Below are 19,755 nucleotides of genomic sequence, written 5' to 3'. Positions count from 1 at the left end.
ATTTGGACAGATGCTGCAGCATCCACTGTTGCCTAAGTGAGAAGTTGAGAGGCTGGCATTCTACCACCATCCATGCCATCCTGTCCTTCTTTGTTACTTTTTTTTCCATTAAGATTAATTTATTTGGGGGAGAGAGAGAAAGAGAGAGAGAGAGCATGTACATGGAGAGGGGCAGAGGGAAAAAGAGTCTCCCAGGCATACCCCCTGCTGAGTGGGGAGCCCGACACAGGGCTCAATCCTATGACCTGTGAGACCCTGACCCAAGCCAATGCCAAGAGTCAGATGTTCAACCAACTGAGCCACCCATGCGCCCCTTCCTCCTTCCTTCTTATGTTTTATGGGTTTCATTTTATTGTAGAAAGTTTATTACAAATAAAGGAATATCTTACTTTAAAGTAAACTTTCATGTAACCTATGCTTATGAATGGTTTCAAATAATCAAGGATTCTCTGGAGTTTTCCCCCTTGTCTGATTATAGCCTTCGCCTACTTTTTTTTTCTCTGTTAAGGAAGGTGACATTAAAAAAAAAAGTCATTACAGGTATGTAATTCAAGCAAAGGATGCTGGCAAATATAATAAAACCTGTCCACCTTTTCCAGTTTCTGCAGACAGGTAAGTTACAACAGTAGAATGGTACCAAATGTGCCTTTTAAAGTAGAAGGAATGTTGGAAGAACCGACCCAACATGGAATCTGGCAAAGGTCTGTTGACACTGGTCTGTTCTAACTTGGCCAGTAGGAAGGTGGGGACCCTTTTAGAAGGTGCCAAGCTACACAAATATTTAAGTTCACCAAAGAACAACAAAATCTGATTAGGAAATTCAACTATCCAATTCTACAGGTTGTTGGTGGGAAACCCTATGGTCTGACTGCTCCCCTGAATTTGGGGGAGAGGAAGCAGACGGGCTATGTGGCTGGGCAAAGTCCTCAGCAAGATGAAACGTGGTCTCCAGGGGTGGGGAGAGCTCCCGAGAGCAGCCCGGCTCAGCCATCATCCCCTGCTGCCTATCATGGATCCCGGGCTTGGCCCCAGGCAAGCGCACTTAGGGTCCATGTGATCACCACGATCCGAATGCGTGCCTGGTCTTCCCTTGAAAACTGATGACATGGGGACTTGTAGGAGTCTCACTCCTGTCACCCACTGATGATGCAAAGCCTGTGTCTTCCATCAGAGCCTCAAGATTCCTTTTGATGACCCCTGTTGTCCCCAGACCTGGAGACAAAGGAAGCTGGCAGGTGGCACGACCACTGAGGGGCTGCAGTGGGACACACACAGGGTGCTTTCTGCAAACCCCACGGGTGACTTGGGAGAAACACACACTCCCACCTCAGCCCCTCTGCAGGCAAGGACTCTGAGGCCAGCACTCGAGGGCACAGAGGTTACAACTTGTGGCCGTCAGCTCCTCAGAATTCCTTCAGAAATGGCCTGGCTGCTGGTCCAGCTGCCCCAGTGCCAGGGACCCCATCCCCAACTCCAGGACATAGGGCCCAGGACACAGGTGCTTCTGATGCTGTGGCACCCCAACCCCGGGATGGTAGCAGGGTGGGGGAGAAAAGCCCCACAAGCTGAAAGGGTCCTTCAACCCCAGGAACACCCATGCATTTACCCTCCTTGGAACCATTAGCTTTCTATTTCCTGGCTCAGCACAGCCTGGAGTTAATCTCTGCAACTTTCTTTCTTTCTTTCTTTCTTTCTTTCTTTCTTTCTTTCTTTCCTTTTTTCCCTTTGTTTTCCTCTTTCTTTCCTTCCTTCCTTCCTTTTCTTCCTTTCCTTTCTTTCCCTTTTTTCTTTCCTTCTTTCTTTCCCTTTCCTTCTTTTTTTTCTTCCTTCCCTTCCATCTTTCCTTCCCTTCCTTTCTTTCTCTCCCTCCCTCTTCCTTCCTTCCTTCCTTCCTTCCTTTCTTTCTTTCCTTCCCTTCCCATTCTATCCCATTTCCTTTTCTTTTTATTTAGTTAGTTATTATTATTTTTAAATTAAATTTTCTTTTTTTTATAAACATATAATGTATTTTTATCCCCAGAGGTACAGGTCTGTGAATCACCAGGTTTACACACTTCATAGCACTCACCATAGCACATATCCTTCCTCATGTCCATAACTCCACTCCCCCCTCCCAGCCCCCTTCCCCCCAGCAACCATCCCTTTCCTTTTCTTAAGAATTTTTACAAAGTTTTCTTAAAATTTTAAAGAAAACCCACAAGTACTCTCCTTGTTCCTGGCTCAGGAGAGGTGTGCCCATGCCTGGTGCAGCCCAGCACAGAGGCGGGTGTGGTGGGCTTTTATAATAGCACATGGCCCCTGGCCCAGCAGGACCCAGAGCAAAGATTTCTTCTCTCCACCCCCACCCGCTGCTTTGCAGCCAGGCTCCTTCCTGCCCCAGGCCCTTTGCACAAGCCCAGACCTCCACCTGCACAGCTTTCCTATAACCTTCCGACTTCAGAGGAATTGCCCCCTGGGGGACATCCCCCCATCCCATTAGCCTTCGCCTCTGCCCCTCTATCCCTCACCAGGCAAAGTACAACCTGAGATCATGTCATATGTTTTTCTGTCTACTTGGTTTTCTGCCTGCTTCCTTGCTAGAAACCCCCCAAGGGCAGGTACCGGGATATATGATTGACAGCTATTAGCCTCAGACCCTAGCATGCTTCCCAGCTTATATTTGATGCTCAATAAATATGTGGAGGAGGAAGGGCTGCTCCCATCTGTGCTTCTCAATCATAAGCACATAGGATGGAGCTCTGGGAAGTGGGCCATCCAAGGTCCTCTGGTGGAAGATGTGGTATGAGGCTGGTCTCATACCAACTTTGGTTCTTAACTAGCTGTGTGACCCCAGACAGGTTACTCAGCCTCCCTGAATGTCCATCACCTCTTTTGGGACCTGGGAACATCATCAGCAGGGAGGGCACTGTAGAGTTTGGTCCCAAGGTAGGCCTGGGGCATGGCCTGGGCAACCCCCGACCCCCTTCTCTGCCTGCCCAGCAAAGGGGAAAGAAATAACATTAACTGAGCACCTACTAGGCACTGTTGCCAGATTGGGGCAACTGGAATGCAGAGGTGAACAAAACAAGAAGTGCCTCACACATGCAAACTCCAGATGAAAGCAAGAGATGGATACAGGGGCTCACCAGCACCCTGAGTATCAGAAAGGAGGGGAACGGGGTGCAAGATGGAAACTAAGGGCTGGACCAGCCTGAAGAGGCCCTCATAAGAGACTATTGAAACATCACATGTGCCGGGGTTTGGAGTAGAGGCTGACTGGGCTGAGGGGAGAGTGCGGTAAAGTCCTGATGACCAGATGGAGCCAGGCATGAGTCAGTGCAGGTTCAGGCCCCAGGGTCAGGTGGTACGGGGAAACAACTCGTACCTTTGGCAGTGCGTACTTTGGCAGCTTCATCAGGACAAATTCACTGCGACGATAAGAGATGTAGTATTTGGTCCGATTGGTTGAAGTTGCCTAACAGCAAAGAAAAACACCTTTTTAAGAAGCTAGGTTCCATTCAAGCCAGGTCTTCATGAATGAAAAACTAGAAATTGTATTTCAGCTGGTGAGAACGTCCTTTTACTTTGCTTAGACCTGCTCTGCCCAAAATGGACAAACTCCTACTCACCCTTCAAAGCCCCACACCAAACACCCCTCCCCTGCTACATTTCTCTGTTAGAACCAACCTCCATCCCCATGCTCTCTTGGCACCCATTTCCCTATACCCAGGTTATAGAATAAGGTGGGGAAGTTCTCCTCCCCAGGAATTATCCTGGGGAGAGTATGGGGTGGAGAAAGAGACGAGCCAAAGTTAAGCTCAAGCCACCAAAAACAACCATCAAACCACAAAGCATGAGAATCAAAATGAGGGGTGACCCGTGCTGAGATGGTCCACGTGGCAGCTCTTTCCTGAGTGCCATTCCTCTGGACTCCAACAACCAGCTCCACAAACTGTGATCACTTCTGTTGTAAAGAGAATATCGAGCACAGAGATGAGTTGCTTGTCTCCTGTGCGTGATCACCGACGGTGATCACGGTGGCTCTCTCTTGAACAGGGCGAGGAGAAGAGAATGGGAGGAGAGGGGTGAGGGCAGCAAATGGGCTGGGAGAGGGCGGCCGCCCAGCAGGAAGACGATGGGTGACGTCTGCATCTCCCCATGTATGTGCATGTGTGTGGGTGTGGGGACCACACGGTGTGAGTGTGAACACATAACCTCGCACATGTGTGTCTGCTGTGTGGAGGCACATGGAGGTGAACTCTATGCACAAGTGTATGAGCCCGAGTCATGCTGCGCACACACATGTACGTGTGTGTGCATACGTGTGTGTGCATACGTGTGTGTGTGTGTACACACATATGTGCACAGCAACGCAGTGCCAGGCTTAAGAGCTTGGGCCATCACGCATCATGGCCTGGGCTCAGGTTCCAGTGCCACCACCAGAGCCATGTGGCCTTGGGAGAGTTTTCAGAGACTCAGTATCCCCCCGTAAGTGGGGAGGACAAGAACAGAGGCAAAGCAGTGGGGCAGTTGTGGAGATTAGCACTGGGGCACGAGGCCCCGGTAGGAACTGTTGTTACTACAAATCAATGAACTACCACAGGCCCACGGTGTGCAAAGCATCGTGATTACAGGGCTGACCAGGTTTCTATAGGTATTTCCATTCCAAGGGCAGGGGCTGTGAGGTCTGTGGTGGTCTGGCCTTCGGGTCCCCCGAGCAGGCGGTGTCAGGATGGGGGAAGCACAGGGGTCCTGGAGCTCAGAGAGAGTACCCTGGGGTGGGAGAGGCCAGGCAGACTTCCTGGAGGAGAGGGCATGCTCCATCCTCAGAAGGAAGAGTCACGAAGCCCAGAGAAAGACCTGTTTAGCAGGTTAGGGAGGATGCTGGAGAGGGTGGATGAGGAAGTCAGTGCCCCTTCTCAGAGCCCCGTCTGCCAGCAGATGAGGTCCTCGGATGGTGCAGAAGGGTCAGCAGCCCTCCCAGACTCAGCCTCGACAAGATCACGTTCTCTGGGGAGTCCTGCAGGGATGCTCAGCCAGCCAGGGCCAGCCGGGTCCATTCCTGCCAGGAGCTGGGGGTGCAGGCAGCCGGTGGCACAGGAAGAAGGAGGCCAGCAAACCTTTCCCAAAGAGCCAGCCTTGCTATGGGTAGGCCACAGGCCGAGGGGGCTTGCGGTTCAGGCCTGAGGCTAGAGGGGGTACGAGCAGAAACACCGCCATCCCTGAGATGCAAATGTGACCTGTGCCTGGGGAAACGGGTCGTGCTGAATGCAGCAACCCCTTCATGGGGGAGCCAGCCTGCATGGCACTCGCGTCTCGAGAACCGCCAACCTCCTACTGGGCCACTGACCAGTAGGAGCAGGTCTAAAAGGCTGACCCGTGGCACTGCTTCCCTGAGCGGCAGGTCCTCTACCAGACCCCACAGGGCCTCTCCCGGGTCGGGAACACAGCTGGCGTCCATCTGAGCCTCTGGGCAGCCAGGACCAGTCAGGCCCATTTGATAGGTCAGCACAGTAAGGCTCAGAGGCAGAATGATGCCTCTTCCCAAAGCCAGCCGGGGGCACCTGTAGAGTTAGACCCTCACTTGTGTCACCCTTGTCCCCCGAGGCCCAGACCCTTCTTTCTGGAGGCTAAGGTCCCATCCCCGGCCCACAGCATGGTTTTAGCAAATGAACCAGCATCACGAGCTGCTCAGTGCCTTGGCTGGGGGCCCGGGAAGTGAACTTTTATGTTCATCACACACTTCGTTGGTGGGCGGAGTGGTGGGAGAAGCTAGTGGGCTCTGCGCCGGGGTCCTCCAAGGACCAGGAGGGAGGGGAGGGAAGGAGGGCAGGCAGAGGCAGGACTGGTCCCAGGGCTGACCATGGGCTCTAGGGAACCCGCCCAAGGTAAGAGTCTGCAGCAAGGCAGCCCCTGGGCAACCTCTAAGCCGGGCTGCAGGAACAACTTTTCTGGGCAGTTGTTGAGAAAGCTGGGAACCAACTCAGGACAGGGGTCTGATGGATACCCGTAGCCCCTGATGGCATGAGTCAAGGCTGGGGGCAGCCCGCATTCACAGGGTAGGGCGTGTCCAAGGTCAGACCAGGCCACCGTGGCCATGAGGATGGAGACAAAGCCAAGCACAAATGGCAGCCCCGTCTGAGCACACACAGGGCAAACCCCAGCAATGACCAGGCATCCGTCTCAGCAGCAGTGAGCGGGGCCATGTCTTATCCCACCCTGTCTGTGACCTTGGCAAGCCTGGGTCCTTCCAGATCAGACTTACCAGATGCCCAATCACAGAGCACCCTGCATCCTTATAGGTGCCCCATCTCTCCCACACTCCACCCTACTACAGTCAGTCACCTCTGACCAAGCTGCCCCCCAGGTCCCCGGCACACATCCTCCCTCTAAATATGTACATAGAGCTCACACCCTGCATGTAGAGACTAATGTAGACAATAGAGGATGACACCTGTGGCCTGGCTGTGACCAAGGAAGGCAAAGGACTAGCTGTGCCAGTGGACCTGAAGGAGATAGAGGTGGAAGTCAGGGAAGGCTCCCTGGAGGAGGCAGCATGTGAGTAAGCCTTGGCAGCACAGGTGGAGAAAGAGACATGGGCATTTGAGGGACAGGGACCAGAGGAGGTAATCACACAGAAGAGACTGGAAATCATGGGACATCAGAGAGGTCAAAGAAGAACAGGGACAAGATCTTCTTGGCTGGCCTGCTCTAATGGGCTGGGAAGCCCCTGTCAGTTTCCCAGGAGATCCTGGTGTATTCTGCAGGTGGACAGGGCAGCTGGGCTAATAGAACAGCCCTGAGGGCCAAGGAGGGGCTAGGAGTGGTGTGGAGCCTTCTCCATAGGAGCTTTTGGACTTGTCTCATGGGGTCCCAGAGGGCAGGACAGGGGCCCCCGACAGAAGCAAAGGAAATGTTCTCTCAGTGTCAGAATGAACTTTCTAAAGATCCGAGCTCTCCAGGAGAGCACTAGGCTTTTGGGAAGGAGTGAGTGAGCTCACCATCCATGGAAGTCATCAAGAAGTGGTATGAGCAGCTATTCACTGGGGTTTCCGAATGGTCAGACCCTGTGTCTTTTACGAGTGGTCCCAACTGGGACCTGAGGACCTGTGTGCACAGGCAGTAGAGTCCTGGGTGCTGGGCTCTGCTCAGCTGCTACCTGGCCACCGAGGGCAATGACCAGAGACAACCCCTATCAGTTCCAAAGTCAGTGAAACCAAACAGAGCAAACGGCTCGGGCTCAGGGACTCCGAGCTAGGGGAGGTCCCTCCCTGACTCGAGGTAGTGGGTTTGCCAGCCTTGCAGGTGACCTGCGGCCACCATGCCCCGGGCGGGGGAAAACACCAACAAATCAGCGCTTTAAAGTCAAACAGCGAGTTCCGCTTCCCCTGTGTGGCTTGCCCTCCCGACTGCCCACTGCCCATCCCGAGGGGCCCAGAAGCAACCTGACCTTGAAGAAGATGTAATTGTCCTGCACGGTCAGAGAGCCTTGGTCGATGGGGCCCGGGAATGGAGCCGTCAGAGTCTTCTCGGAGCAGTTGTAGATCTGGCAGGTGACATAGCAAAACCCTGCAGGTGATGAGAGCCAGCACAACGTGTGACTCTCACGCACTCCGGCTCTGGCTGCAGGAGCAGCCCGGCAGCCTCAGACGCCGAGAAACGCAGGCCCGCTCTGGCCTTGGCCGGATCCTGCTGTGGGGCTGAGGCTCAAAGGACCAGCCCTGGGATGGCACCTGCCGCCAAGCAATGGCGGTGACGTGCCAGGAGCACTCAGCGGAGGTGCTTTTAATCCTTGGGACGACCCTACCGTGGTCCCATCCTCTGGATGGTGAAACTAAGGCAAGAGAGGTCAGGTAACGTGCCTACAGCAGGGTCGCCTGGCCAGCCTCCAGCTGCTTGTAAACAGAGGTTCACGGGCACACAGCTGTGTGCCTGCTCCTCTGGGGGTCAGAGACAGTCGATCTCCTGCAGCAATGGCAGAGGCCTCCAGGCTGGAAGCATCCAGCAGCTGGCCCTTGATGGGGAAGGGCTGCCGACCCTGGGTCAAAGTCATGCCAGTGAGAGCCGGGATGTGAGCAGAGGATCCCGTCCCCCTTCAGTGCACTCTCACATCAGATTTCACATCTCATCTCGTCTCATACGCAAGCTCTGTCTTGCTGGGAGAGGGACCTCTGACGGACCCAGGCATACTGTGGGTGGGACACTAACTTTAGGGAATACACTTCCATTCTTTTATAAGTATTTATAGCCAGGCAAAATGGAATGCACAGTTCGCAGGCAGCCACTGTTTTTACTTCAAGCCCTATTTTTCCAGGGTTTGGGAGATCCAGCGAAATTGCCAGGTGGGGGGTGAGCCTACATGCCACAGGAAGTGACCCCTCCCAGCTTGCAGGGCCGCAGCAGGGTTTAACCCTGGCAGCAAAGGAGCCCACGAAGGCACTCCAGGTCGTCAGCACCTTCGGAGCACGTCCTGCCCACGGCCCTGGATGACTGGACAGTGTGGACAGTGCCCAGGGGCCGCCTCAGGGCGAGAAGACCCGCGCCCTTGTTCAGGGGCAGGATAATCTCCATCTCGGGGGCTCTGCGGTAAAACAACTTGGTGAAGATCTAGGGAGAGCGGCATGCAGGGGGCCTACGGTCAGCACGGCCGTGCCACCGCCCACTCACACCTGAACCCTGGCCACCTCGCTGACAAACAGCCTGGCCACTCCCTGCACTCAGCATGGACTCTCCTGTCCTGGGCTCGCCTGCTGGGCACGCGGTGGGCAGACTTGCCCAGGCCCGATTCAAGGTCAACCATCTGCTCACGCACCTGTTCACTGGCTCACCCACTCACTCAGTCATTCCTCACTCACTCATTCATTCATTCACTCATTCATTCACTCATTCATCCACTCACCAATTGACTCACTCATTGATTCACTCCATTCACTTTCTTACTCATACACCACTCATTCACTTATTCATTCACCCACTCACTCATTCATTTGTTCATTCCCTCACTTATTCATTAATTCACTCATTCACCCGCTCATTCACTTACTAATTAACTCACTCACTCATTCACTCAGTCTTTCACTCACTCCCTCCCTCGCTCACTCATGTGTTCATTTACTCACTTATTCATTAATTCGCTCATTCACCCCCTCACTCACTGACTCATTCATTCATTCACCCCATTCATTTTCTCACTCATTCACCCACTCGTTCATTCCCTCGCTCACTCCTTCATTCACTCGCTCACAGGGACCCTGCGACTGCTCAGGGCAGCAGGCATTTGGTCATGTGCTGCGTCACATGGCAGCTCTGCCGGGGACATGGAGGTGAATCAGTCAAACCTCACCCTGTCCCCATAGGGCTCCAGGCGTGGGGCGGTGTGCAGAGCTGTGATGGCAGCCCAGGCACTGAGAAGGTGAGAGGCAGGGGAGGTGGTCCAAGAACAACAAGAAACCCAAGAAGGAGGGCTGGGGTGAGCGCTCCCAAGTAGGGGTGAGAGCCAGGGAGCATGGGGAGTGACTGAATGGCTCAGGCTGGCTGGGGTAGGTGAGTGACAACTGGAGGAAGGACCAGAAGGTCCGGGCACCATGTCCCTGAGTGTGCTGGACTGGACTCTAACGGGGCTCCCAGGCTGGGGTGGGGGTACCACAAGTCAGGAAGCAGGGGCACATGTGGTCTTTGGTCGAGGGGACACCACTCCAGTGGCACGTCGGTTCTGGGGAGTCTGGGGCTAAGGCCTCCTCCCCCTGAAGAGGGCAGGTAGTGAGACATCACCACTGGGTGAAAATGGCTCCCCTCATCCAGGATGCCGGCTTGTCCCCTCTCCTCGCTGGATGTGGGGATATCCCGAGAGACAACCACACCCGTCATTGCTGCCTTGAGTCCTGGGTTGGGGGGGGTCAGTCCCCATATCACCCTGGGACGATCTCAGATTTGTGGGTGGAGCACAGTGGGAGCTGTGGTCTCTACTGGCCTACAACCCTGTGAGTGCAGCCAGCCCGGAACCCCTCTGAGCCTTGTTGTGGGGAAGCAGAAGCGACTGTAACACCCACCTCCCCTCCCAGCAGGACAGTAGATCCTAGAAAGAGCTGAGAAGGTTAAGGGGCCCCAGCTGCAGCTTCACTCCAGTAGCACTGAGCCCTCCCCCGTGACGTCTCCACACTGAGCGCCACGTGTGCACTGACCCTTTTCCCAGATGAGGACACCGGGGAGCAGGGAGGAGAGGTGACATCCCAGGGTCGGGCAGCTGGCCCGTGGCAGGTTGAGAGCTGACGCCACTGCTCTGTGCTCAGCCGGTCTCTCCACGGCCTGGCCCTCAGTCTGCCTCCCACCTAGTATGTCCTAGCCAGAGAGCTCTGCCGCTTGGCACTTGTCAACTCCCACCATTTATTTGTTAAATGTGAACGTACAGAGGTTCACTCGGAGAGAAGCCCAGCAGGGGGAGGCTTAACGTCCCCAGCTGCGGGGTTCTGCAGTCAGAGCAGTGAGATCACTGGCATGGCACCCGCTCTGCACTCCTCCCCTCCTTGCTCCCGTGGCTTCTGCAGTGTAGATGGCATCCAACCCTCCCCAACCAGGCAAAGGGCAGGGCTGTGCCTTGTTCACCTGTGTCCCCGGCAGGGTCAGCACTAGCCCTGGTCCACAGGGGACTCAGTAAGCCCTTGCTGAATAGTGGGCTCTGATATCCTGGAAGACACCATGGTTCTAGAATATTCCATAGTTCTAGGGCCGGTGCTCCTCTGTCAGGAGCACAGAAGATCTTTCTCATAGCATATCAGGCCCCTGGGCGCATTCTGGCATTAAGCCAGCTGGGTTGGGGTGGACCTGCCTCATTAAAGGGGAAGCCATCAGAGGCCTCCACACTCACTAGCAAGGGTGGGGGCAGAGAGAGCAGGAAACACTTAGTGCTCAGGGGCCGAAACAAATCACCCTCTTAATGGACTTTTCCAGTGGAGTCGAGCTCCTTGACTTCAATTTACCCCCAGCTGGAAAACAAGCACATCAAAAGTTACACCACATCATAACATAGCGAGGTCAGCTCTGCAGGGCCAGCTCAGGAAAGGAACGAGGGCATATAAGGACACCAGGGGACACTGGGTGCCCACACCCCTTCCGGATTACCTCCTCCGAGGTCCTGGGCTTCCATGTGGACCAAGTCAGGGTCGGCGTCCACCCCAGACACGGCCCTGGAAGAGAGTATGTGGGGGTCAGCGCTGGACCGAGTCCCAAGCCCCTCTCCCAGTTCCTATGTCAGTCCCTGAGTCCCAGGTAGCTACCAGGTCTCCCGCAGCTGGAGCCACTCTTACTCTGTGGGTGTGAGAGCACAGTCCTCCCCACCTGCTCCTGGGGAGGTAGCCAGAACTTGAGGTTCGCTTGGTATTCTTCTTTTTGTGGTACTCTTTATAAAAGACTCCCCTTTACCAAAGGCCTTCACATTCCTTGCCTCTTGACCATGGCTGCTTTTGTTCTGTTTTGTTGGTGATACAAATACTCCGAGGAGACTAGGTGGGCCTTGGGAATATCACCTTGAACTTGCAAATTAGGACACTGAGGCTCAGAGGAGCCAAACGGCCCCCGACCCCCACCCAGGGGCACACAGCTCTACAGGCAGAGCCCCGACTCACACCCGGCTCCCTTGCCTCCACCACGCTGCTCCCTGCCCACCACCCACCATGGTGCCGGCTCCTCCCTTGCCTATGTGGGCCCAGGGCTCAGGCAGCGCCCAGGATGCAAGGGGGCTTGTGGCTGCCCACGGGAGCCTTCCACAAGAGCCGAGGAGAATAGACGAAGGCACATCCTTGGGTCTCCACTTGTGGGGAAGGCAGGGACAGGGCCGACAGCCTCGGGGACCCCCGGCACCCAGCACCCACCCAGCACAGAGCCTGGCACCTCAGAGATCAAGGACACACTCTCTAAGTGAGAAGACCCTGGCGGGGGGTGGGGGCGCTGCCGTCCACTGGTGCTCCAATCCGGTGGCACCAGCCACGAGGCCCCCAGGTCTATTTCAAGGTGAGGTTTGCTTCAGGCTCTTGTGAACTCCTGTGCACTCCCAGGAGCAAGGTCTCCTGCCTGACCGTTGTCTCTCTTTACTGAATAAAGTGGCATTGTTCCCTTGATCAGGGGCACTGACTGGTCTTCAGCCGCTGGTGGGGTTTTAGTGTGACTGCCGGTCATTTGCAGGGTGCAGTAGGCACACCGGCCGGCTCCTTCACTGCCTCACCCATCCCCTCCCTCTCTCCCTCACGAATTCCCTCCATCCCTCCCTCATCCATTCATTATTTCCCTTATTCCCTCCCTCCTTCATTCACTGACCCCCTCCCTCACTCCCTAATTCATTTATTCCATCCCTCATTCGTTCCCTCATTCATTCATTCATTCATTCATTCATTCCCTCCCTGACTCCCTCGCTCCCTCCTTTACCACCTCCCTCATTCACACATTAATTTATTGGCTGACTCACTTGCATGCATTTATTCATTCCCTTCCTCACTCTCACTCATTCACTCCCTCATTCCCTCATTCCCTCACTCACCCACTCACTCCTGCACAGACTCACTCACTCACCCCTCAGTCTGCAATTGCCTCCCCTTAGCAGGGCTCTACCCACCCCCCAACTCTCTGGCTCTCCCATTGGAACATCCCCACAACCCGAACTCCAGGAGCCCACACCAGGTCCTGGACCAGGCAGGGGCCCAGCGGGTAGGGGTCCCTCCCCAGACACCTTTGGTCATGGGTTCTGAAGACCACTCAAGGCTGGGTGTCCAGCCACACAGCTAGAGCCCAGCTCCCTGCAGGGAAGGACACAGTGTTGACCCCCATGCCTTCTGGTTTGTTGGGGTCCCCAAAGATGGCCTGTGGGGAAGCTCCTTGGTGTACTGCTTAGAAATAGCAGATGCATGAGACGAGTCCCGGGCAGGCAGATCTCTGGAGACCTCAGTGCTCCGGGGACAAGGGCCGTTAGCTCTCACCCCTGCTGAATACCACCAGATCTTATAAACCCTCAAGGACTCTGCACCGGGCGGGGAGTGGGGTGAGGTCTCTCCTCACCCAACCTCCACTGCCAAGGCCCTGCCACTTGTCCCACACCTGGACAGGCGCTGAGCTGATGGGAGAGGAAGGCTGAGGCTTTGTGGGTCTGCTCAGGCCCCAGCAGAGAAACAGACCCAGATGTGTAGCCAATAGCATGCCCCCACCCCAGACAGAGACAGTCATGGTCCTGGGCTGCTGCTTATGGACGGCAGGACCCCAGAACTGTGCCTTGGCCTCCCTGAGCCTCAGTCTCCCCTGCTGTCACATGAGGGAAAGACGACCAGGGTCTGAGAAGATAATGCATGCAGACCCCGGGTCTGGTGCCTGGTAGATGGTCAGCATCCATGATGTGGCCACTCCCAGAGGAGAATGTTCTGGTTTTGTTCCAGGCCCACTGAGACACCACAGGGAAGGCAGTGAGCAGGTGCCCCTGGTGGGCCCAGAACGCAGCGGGCCTCCCGCCCCCGGGCTGCTCCCACAGGGGCCCCCAAGACCACGCTAATGAGCTCACTTGCTGTTCAGCCTCCCAAAGCATGAAGGGGTCCAAACCTCAGACAGAACGCAGGCTTTGGCAATTCCTGCTGTCAGATCAAGGACAAAGAGCGCCCTAGAAACGCTGTCAAAACAGCGTTATTCACTGCTTGGAAGAGGGGGGCCCGCGGCTGCCTGTCACTGCATTCCAGGAGAGGTTCCCGGGCCCCAGGGGCCAAGTGTCCGGCCTGATAATCTCTCACACATAACAACTCAGGGCAATTTGAGAAACTTGGGGGAGAAATAATTTGATTTACGCAAGATAAAAACATGTATGAATTAGTGCCAATTTACCTTGCAGTAACTGTGGCAGGTTTGCCTCCCGGGCCTGAGAGATCCCCGAGCACCTGTCCCGCTGGGGACAGATGCACGGCTGCGCTTCGCCACTCTGCCAACCTCTCAGGCCCTGGCTGTTGGGAAATGGCCCCTCCTTGGCCTTCCCCACCTCCTGGGGGCCCTGGGGTGGCCACAGCTGACATCAGTGACAAGGCCAGTGATGGATGAGGCACTCGGGGTGCCAAGTAAGGAATACGGCCCTCCCACAGGTGGCCATGTGGCGGAAGCCAGCCACCCCCCACAGAAGTCCCACAGGCCAGCCGCTAATACTCCAGTTAGTGAGGCGGGCTTCCCGGCGGGCTTCCCTCCGGCCTCGAGGCCATAAACCAGGAAACGAACTCCTTGTGAGACACACGGAGCACGGGAGGGAAAGGAGAGCTCCTTCCACGGGGCTTCTCTGCTGAAGAGACAGGACTGTGGCACAGTGAGAAGGCCAGTGCATAGTCTGTCCTACAAATGAGGTGAGAAAGGGAAAGGCTAGGAGTGTGTGTGCACGCACGTGTGCAGGTGTGCTCATGTGCTAGAAAGAGCCATTTGGTTGGAAGAACATGTGTGGAAGCCACGTCTCTCCAGGGGCAGTTTGGGCAGAAGAAGGGACCATGGCCATGGTCGGCAACCGGCAAATGGGGGCCCTGAGCCAGCGGGACTCCCGGCTTCCACGCCCTCCACGGCGCTGCCCTCCAGCACTCAGCCCGCACGGGCCTCACTCACGCAGCTTGACCAGACTTGACCACTGACCAGTCTTGAGCACCAGAGTCTCCCCACTGAGGCAGAGAGTCTAGAACATGGCTCAGATGGATCACTGAGTGGCTCCCAAGAGATAGCCCAAGTGTGGGAGGAGAGCCCGGGCACTGGATCGGGCGGGGGAGTGGGGCCAAGGCAGGTAGGGGTGGAGGAAGCATGGGGTAGGGGAGGCTGTGTGGGAGGGGGGCAGCTAGTCAGGGGCTGAGTTAGGACCTGGGGCAGGAGTGGGGAGGCAGAGGAGGTGGGGAGGAAGAAGGGCAAGGGGTAGGAAAGAGGGAGGGAGGGAAGGTGTGGAGGGGGGAGGGGGAAAGTGAGGGGAGAGGGTAGGTGTGAGGAGTGGGGGGCAGGAGTGGTGAGGTGGACGAGGCAGGGTGGTGAAGAGGGGGAGAGAGGGGTGTGAGGAGGAGAAGGAAGTGGAGGTAGGGAGGAGAAAGGAGGGGTAAGAAGGGAGGGAAGGGGTTTAGAGAAGGAGGGGAGGTGAAGGAGGGGAGGTAGGGGTGGTAAAGGGGAGGCAGGGGAGGTGGGGAGGATGAAAGGGGAGGGGTAAGAAGGAGGGAGGGAGGGGAGGAGGGGAGAGGGCAGAGATGGTGAGGAGGAGGGAGTGGCAGGGGAGTTGGGGAAGGGACATGTAGAGGGGAGAGGGAGAGGGTGTGTGGGGGAGAGAAGGAGAGCAGGTGAGGAGGGAGAGAGAAGGGCTGGTGAGGAGGGGGAGGCAGGGAAGGTGAGAAGGGGGAGGTAGGGAAGGCGGGAGGAGGAGGCAGGAGAGGTGAGGAGCGGGAGGCAGGTGTGCTGGGGAGGGAGAGGCAGGGGTGGTGAGGAGGAGGCCAGAGAGGAGGGGGAGGCAGGGGAGCGGGGAGGGGGAGGAGAGCAGGTGGGGAGGGGAGACAGGTGGTGGGCCTACTGTGTGCTGGGCACATGCCAGTTTGAGGTACTTGGCTCCTGCTTGCACCCTGGAGGAAGCAGGAGCTCAGAGAGGGACCAGCCCGCATCAGGTTGCACAGCTGGGTCACAGGTGCACAGGTGACCTGGGACGGCGAGCCCCGCCTCTCCACCATTTCCTAAGTTCCCGGCAGAGTGGAAAGAGCACCTGGAGGTCCCCCTGGGGTGAGGAGGTCCATGGCTGGGATCAGAGGCAGGAGAAGGTGGGGAGCCCTAAGCTGGGGGCTGTGGGGGAGGAAAGGGGAGCCCCCGCCCTCAAGGTTGGGGGGGTCCCCATTGTGGGGAGGCTCTTACCAGAACACATGGTCTTTGGTCACTCGCTCCCGCAGAAGCGTCCACTTCTTCCCCAGGTCCGATGACACATAGAGCTTGGCAGAGAGAAGAGAAACAGAAGTCTGGTCATGCCTTGAGGATGAGCCTCTTCTGAGCTGGAGTGACCCCTCCTGGACGATGAATATGCCCCAGGCAGGCCCCACACCCACACCTCTGAGAGGCCAAGGGTCAAGCAGAGGAGCTCCAAGAAGAGCCACTCTTGCCCCCCAGACCTGCTGGTAGGAACTGAGGGACACTGGCCAGGCAGATCCCCAAGCCAGGCCTGGGCTGGGAATGGTCAGGATCAGCCCCCTGTGCGCTGAGTCCCGAGGCAGGGCTGTGGGAGCCTGGGGGTGGGGGTCTGTGCTTGCCACACCAGTGTCCCTGGGCACAGGGCAGTGTGATGTTAAATAGCCTGTAAAAAGCACCGTGACAGCCTGTCCCTGACCCCTTGCTGCCCGCGCCCACCTTGGAGAGGAGAGCCACAGCTGAGGGAACTCGGTCATGGGTACTGGGATACTGTCGCGTGTTGACAGGCGGGAGTTATGCCTGCAGAGAGCACAGTGTAATGCAGGGACTTGGCCGGTCACTACGCTGGACGCCAGAAACAGATGGAGCATTGTGGGTCCCTCCAGCAATAGAAGCAGCCCACCAGGCCAGGCTGAGAGAGGCTGCAGGCCCTCCTGACTTTGCAACATCTCTCATATATGCTGGACCCCGCAGGACACACGTCCAGCCCTGCGGAGACCTCCGGGCTGCGTGCAGCTGGTAGGATGAGGTCCTTGTGGGGCTGCAGGGCTCCCAGAACACAGGTGCCCCGTCTGCCCCTCCCCTCATCTCCCTCCAGCTGGGCCCTGAGTCAGCCTGGGGGCAAGAACTAATGCTGCCCACCCCCTTCCCTGAGCTGGGTTCTGGGCAGGTCTACAGTCCAAGTCCCAAGGCATCTTTCATTGGTGGTTTTGCCAAATTTCCTTTGCCACCCTCCCTGGCTGGGGGGTGGGGGTGGGTTTGTGGGAACGCTGAAACGTCCCCTCCATTCCTGAGAGCAGCGTAGGCCGTGGGGGTGTTAAGGGATCTGTACGCCCATGAAGCAGGACACATACGGAAATCCTACACAGCCCACACGGAGCCCAGAGACCCAAGCATTCTGTGGCAGAGGCAGGGCTGGGCGGGGACACTCGGTGGCCACTCCCCAGCTGAGAGGACTGCTGTGCTTGGGGACAGAGAAGACCTAGTTCCCCTGAGCCCTGTCTGGCAGGTGCTGTGCTGCCTCAGTTTCCCTGAGAAGATGGTATGTTTTGCAGGGGTGAGTCCGTGGCTTGAGAGATCATGGGGTCCCGTAGCCGTAGCTCACGATGGACTCCACAGTCTGTGCGACCCAGCTGCATGACCCCTCAAAGCTCCCTAAACCTCAGTTCCCCACTTTCCTAAAACAGAGATCCAGATCCTGGCCTTACTGGGATGTGTGGGCTGATCCCAGGCACTGTGGCAAAGCGTTTGCACAAATGACATTCCCCTTGAATCCTGTCGCTGTCATGCAGGGATCTCATCGACCCAGGGCTGCTGCCGAGGGCCAACCATGTGAGCATGTGCCGAGCTTGTCCCCTCTCAGACACTCTCATGACATCTCTGTGAATCGGACGCTTTTATCAACCTGTTTTTCAGATCAGGAATGGCAGCTAAGAGCAGCTGAGCAATATGCCCTGGGGTAGTTCACTGGCAGAGGCCAGATTTGAATCCTCCGTGCTTTGAATGCCCCTTCCTTTATTCCTCTGCACTCAAGACGTGTCTGGAATAAATCAGTTAAGCAGAGCAATTTCACGGCCAGACCTCAAGAGGAAGGAAGGCCGAAGGCAGCCACTGGACCTCAGTGTTTCTGTCTGTGAAATGGGTCTAATAAACATGCCAAGAGTCACCAGGATTAGAGCTCCCGACTGCTGGCCTTCAGGGCCAGCAGGACACATGCTCCTCTTCTGACCCAGCTTGTCCTCATCGGGGACCCAAGTGATGGGAGGAAGTGAGGTCATGGTGTTGTCCCTGCTGTTGTTCTCGAAGGAAGGGTTTATGGAATCTCTGAAGGGAAATGGGCTCTTCATGCATCAGCCCTGTGCCGTCCTGGCCTTCAGTGTGGGCAGACATCCCCCATCCCGGAAGCCTGCCCTAGACCTAATGCCAATCCCCCACTAGCTCCCAAGGTCAGGACTCCAGGCCTGTCCTCACCACCCCAGCAAGTCACCGAGTCCAAATGAGCTAATGTCTGCCACCTAACCCACAGCTGCTGTACCCTGAGCCTACTGAGCCACCTGCACCCCTCCTCTGGGTCTCCTGTGGCTTCCTGTACCCCTCCTCTGGGTCTCCTACCCGCAGCCCTCAGCCCTCCCATCCAGCCCTTGCTCCATGAGAGAGCCACCAGGCTCTTTCTGGAACACACACCTGACCACATCATTCTCCTGCATCAGACCTGCCAGGGGATGCCACAGACCTTCCTTGGGATAAAGCCCACACTCCTCGTGTGGGCACTCAGGGCCCCTGGGCTGTCTGGCCCATACAGCCCCCACCTCCCATGCCCCCATCATGCCCCACTCTGGGCTCTTGAGTGATGGTGGTGCTAATACGTCTCATGAGGTCCTTGGAGGATCTGCACCTGCTGTTCAGTCTGGCTGGAATGCCCTTTCTTGTCTTCATTCAGTGTTCAGGACTCCACCGAAAGTCACCTGTTGGTCAGGCCTTGGCCAAGGTCAAAGCTCAGAAGTCCTGGTATTACAGAGCCAGGCTCAGAACCCAGTCCCTCAGGTCAAGAAGCCTGTGTCAGGGCTCAGGGCCCAGGACCCAGAGAGAACTGGGCTGCAATGCCTTCCCTTTGCTATACACTCCACTCTGGCCTGGAGGAGGGGTCCCCAGGGCATGCCCCCTTGTGCCGTCACCCACCTGGCACTGGGGGCCCTGGTGCTTCCGCTCCTTGTCTTCAGGACCCTCCTGCACCCTTCAGTCACTCCCCCTCCACCTCCACCTGGGACCTCCTCCTTGCCACCTGGCTTCTAGTAGATGCCCTACCTTTTAGGCCACAGGTTCAAGTCCCACATTCTGGATTCTTCCACCACCCCTGGCAGACCCCCTTCAGGACTCCTTCTTCCCCACAGCTCTAGAAAGAAGATCCTGTGGATCCCACCTCAGTGAGCTATCCTCATCCTAACCACAGCATCCTAACCATGGTGTCCTAGCCACATTGTTCTAATCACAGTATCTTCACCATAGTGTCCTTACCACAGTGTCCTAACCACAGCACCCAACCATGGTATCCTAACCACATTGTTCTAATCACAGTATCTTAACCACAACATCCTAACCATGGCATCCTAACCACAGCATCCTAACCAAGGTGTCCTAATCATGGCATCCTAACCATGGCATACTAACCACGGCATCCTAACCACAATGTTCTAACCACATCATCCTAACCATGGCGTCCTAACCACAGGTTACCATAAGAAGATGCCTCACCTCAAGACACTGCCAGACACTCAACCGCAGCCTCTGGAGAGTCATGTTGCGTGGCCGTGACTCCCGAATTTGTGAGTCCGCGGCAACAGTGAGGGCTTGTCCCTGTTCTTAACATATGCGGGGATTTCCTCTGTTAGGCCACTGTCCCCTGCTGTCAGCAGCACAAAGAAAATGCCCAAGACCATGAGATCTTGCTCCACAAGGAGGCTGAGCGTCTGTGAGCATCGTGGATGCCAGGGTCACCCAAACAAAGCACCAAGAATAGAGCCTAAGCAGCAGAGCCTGACTCTCTCTCCGTTCTGGTGCTGGGAGTCTGAGACCAAGATGTGGGCAGAGTTGGTTCTCGCTGAGGCCTCCCTGTTTGGTGTGTAGATGGCCATGATCCCC

General features: G+C 56.4%; 1 protein-coding gene across 4 annotated transcripts in view; it reads right to left on the bottom strand.

Annotated features, from left to right (window-relative positions):
- The window catches only part of SORCS2 (sortilin related VPS10 domain containing receptor 2), a 422,409-nt gene that overhangs the window by 48,358 nt on the left and 354,296 nt on the right, over positions 1-19,755 (bottom strand). For all 4 annotated transcript variants that reach the window (XM_059165935.1, XM_059165939.1, XM_059165918.1 and 1 more), the window contains exons 5-8: positions 15,850-15,923; positions 11,098-11,162; positions 7,430-7,548; positions 3,365-3,454 (exon numbers count right to left, since the gene is read on the bottom strand). In XM_059165935.1, coding sequence (XP_059021918.1) covers positions 3,365-3,454; positions 7,430-7,548; positions 11,098-11,162; positions 15,850-15,923 — 348 coding nt within the window. The remainder of the gene's footprint in view (positions 1-3,364; positions 3,455-7,429; positions 7,549-11,097; positions 11,163-15,849; positions 15,924-19,755) is intronic.

This window comes from Mustela lutreola, chromosome 1 (assembly GCF_030435805.1).
Source record: "Mustela lutreola isolate mMusLut2 chromosome 1, mMusLut2.pri, whole genome shotgun sequence".
NCBI classification, from domain to species: Eukaryota; Metazoa; Chordata; class Mammalia; order Carnivora; family Mustelidae; genus Mustela; species Mustela lutreola.
This window is presented reverse-complemented; position numbering and strand designations above follow the sequence as displayed.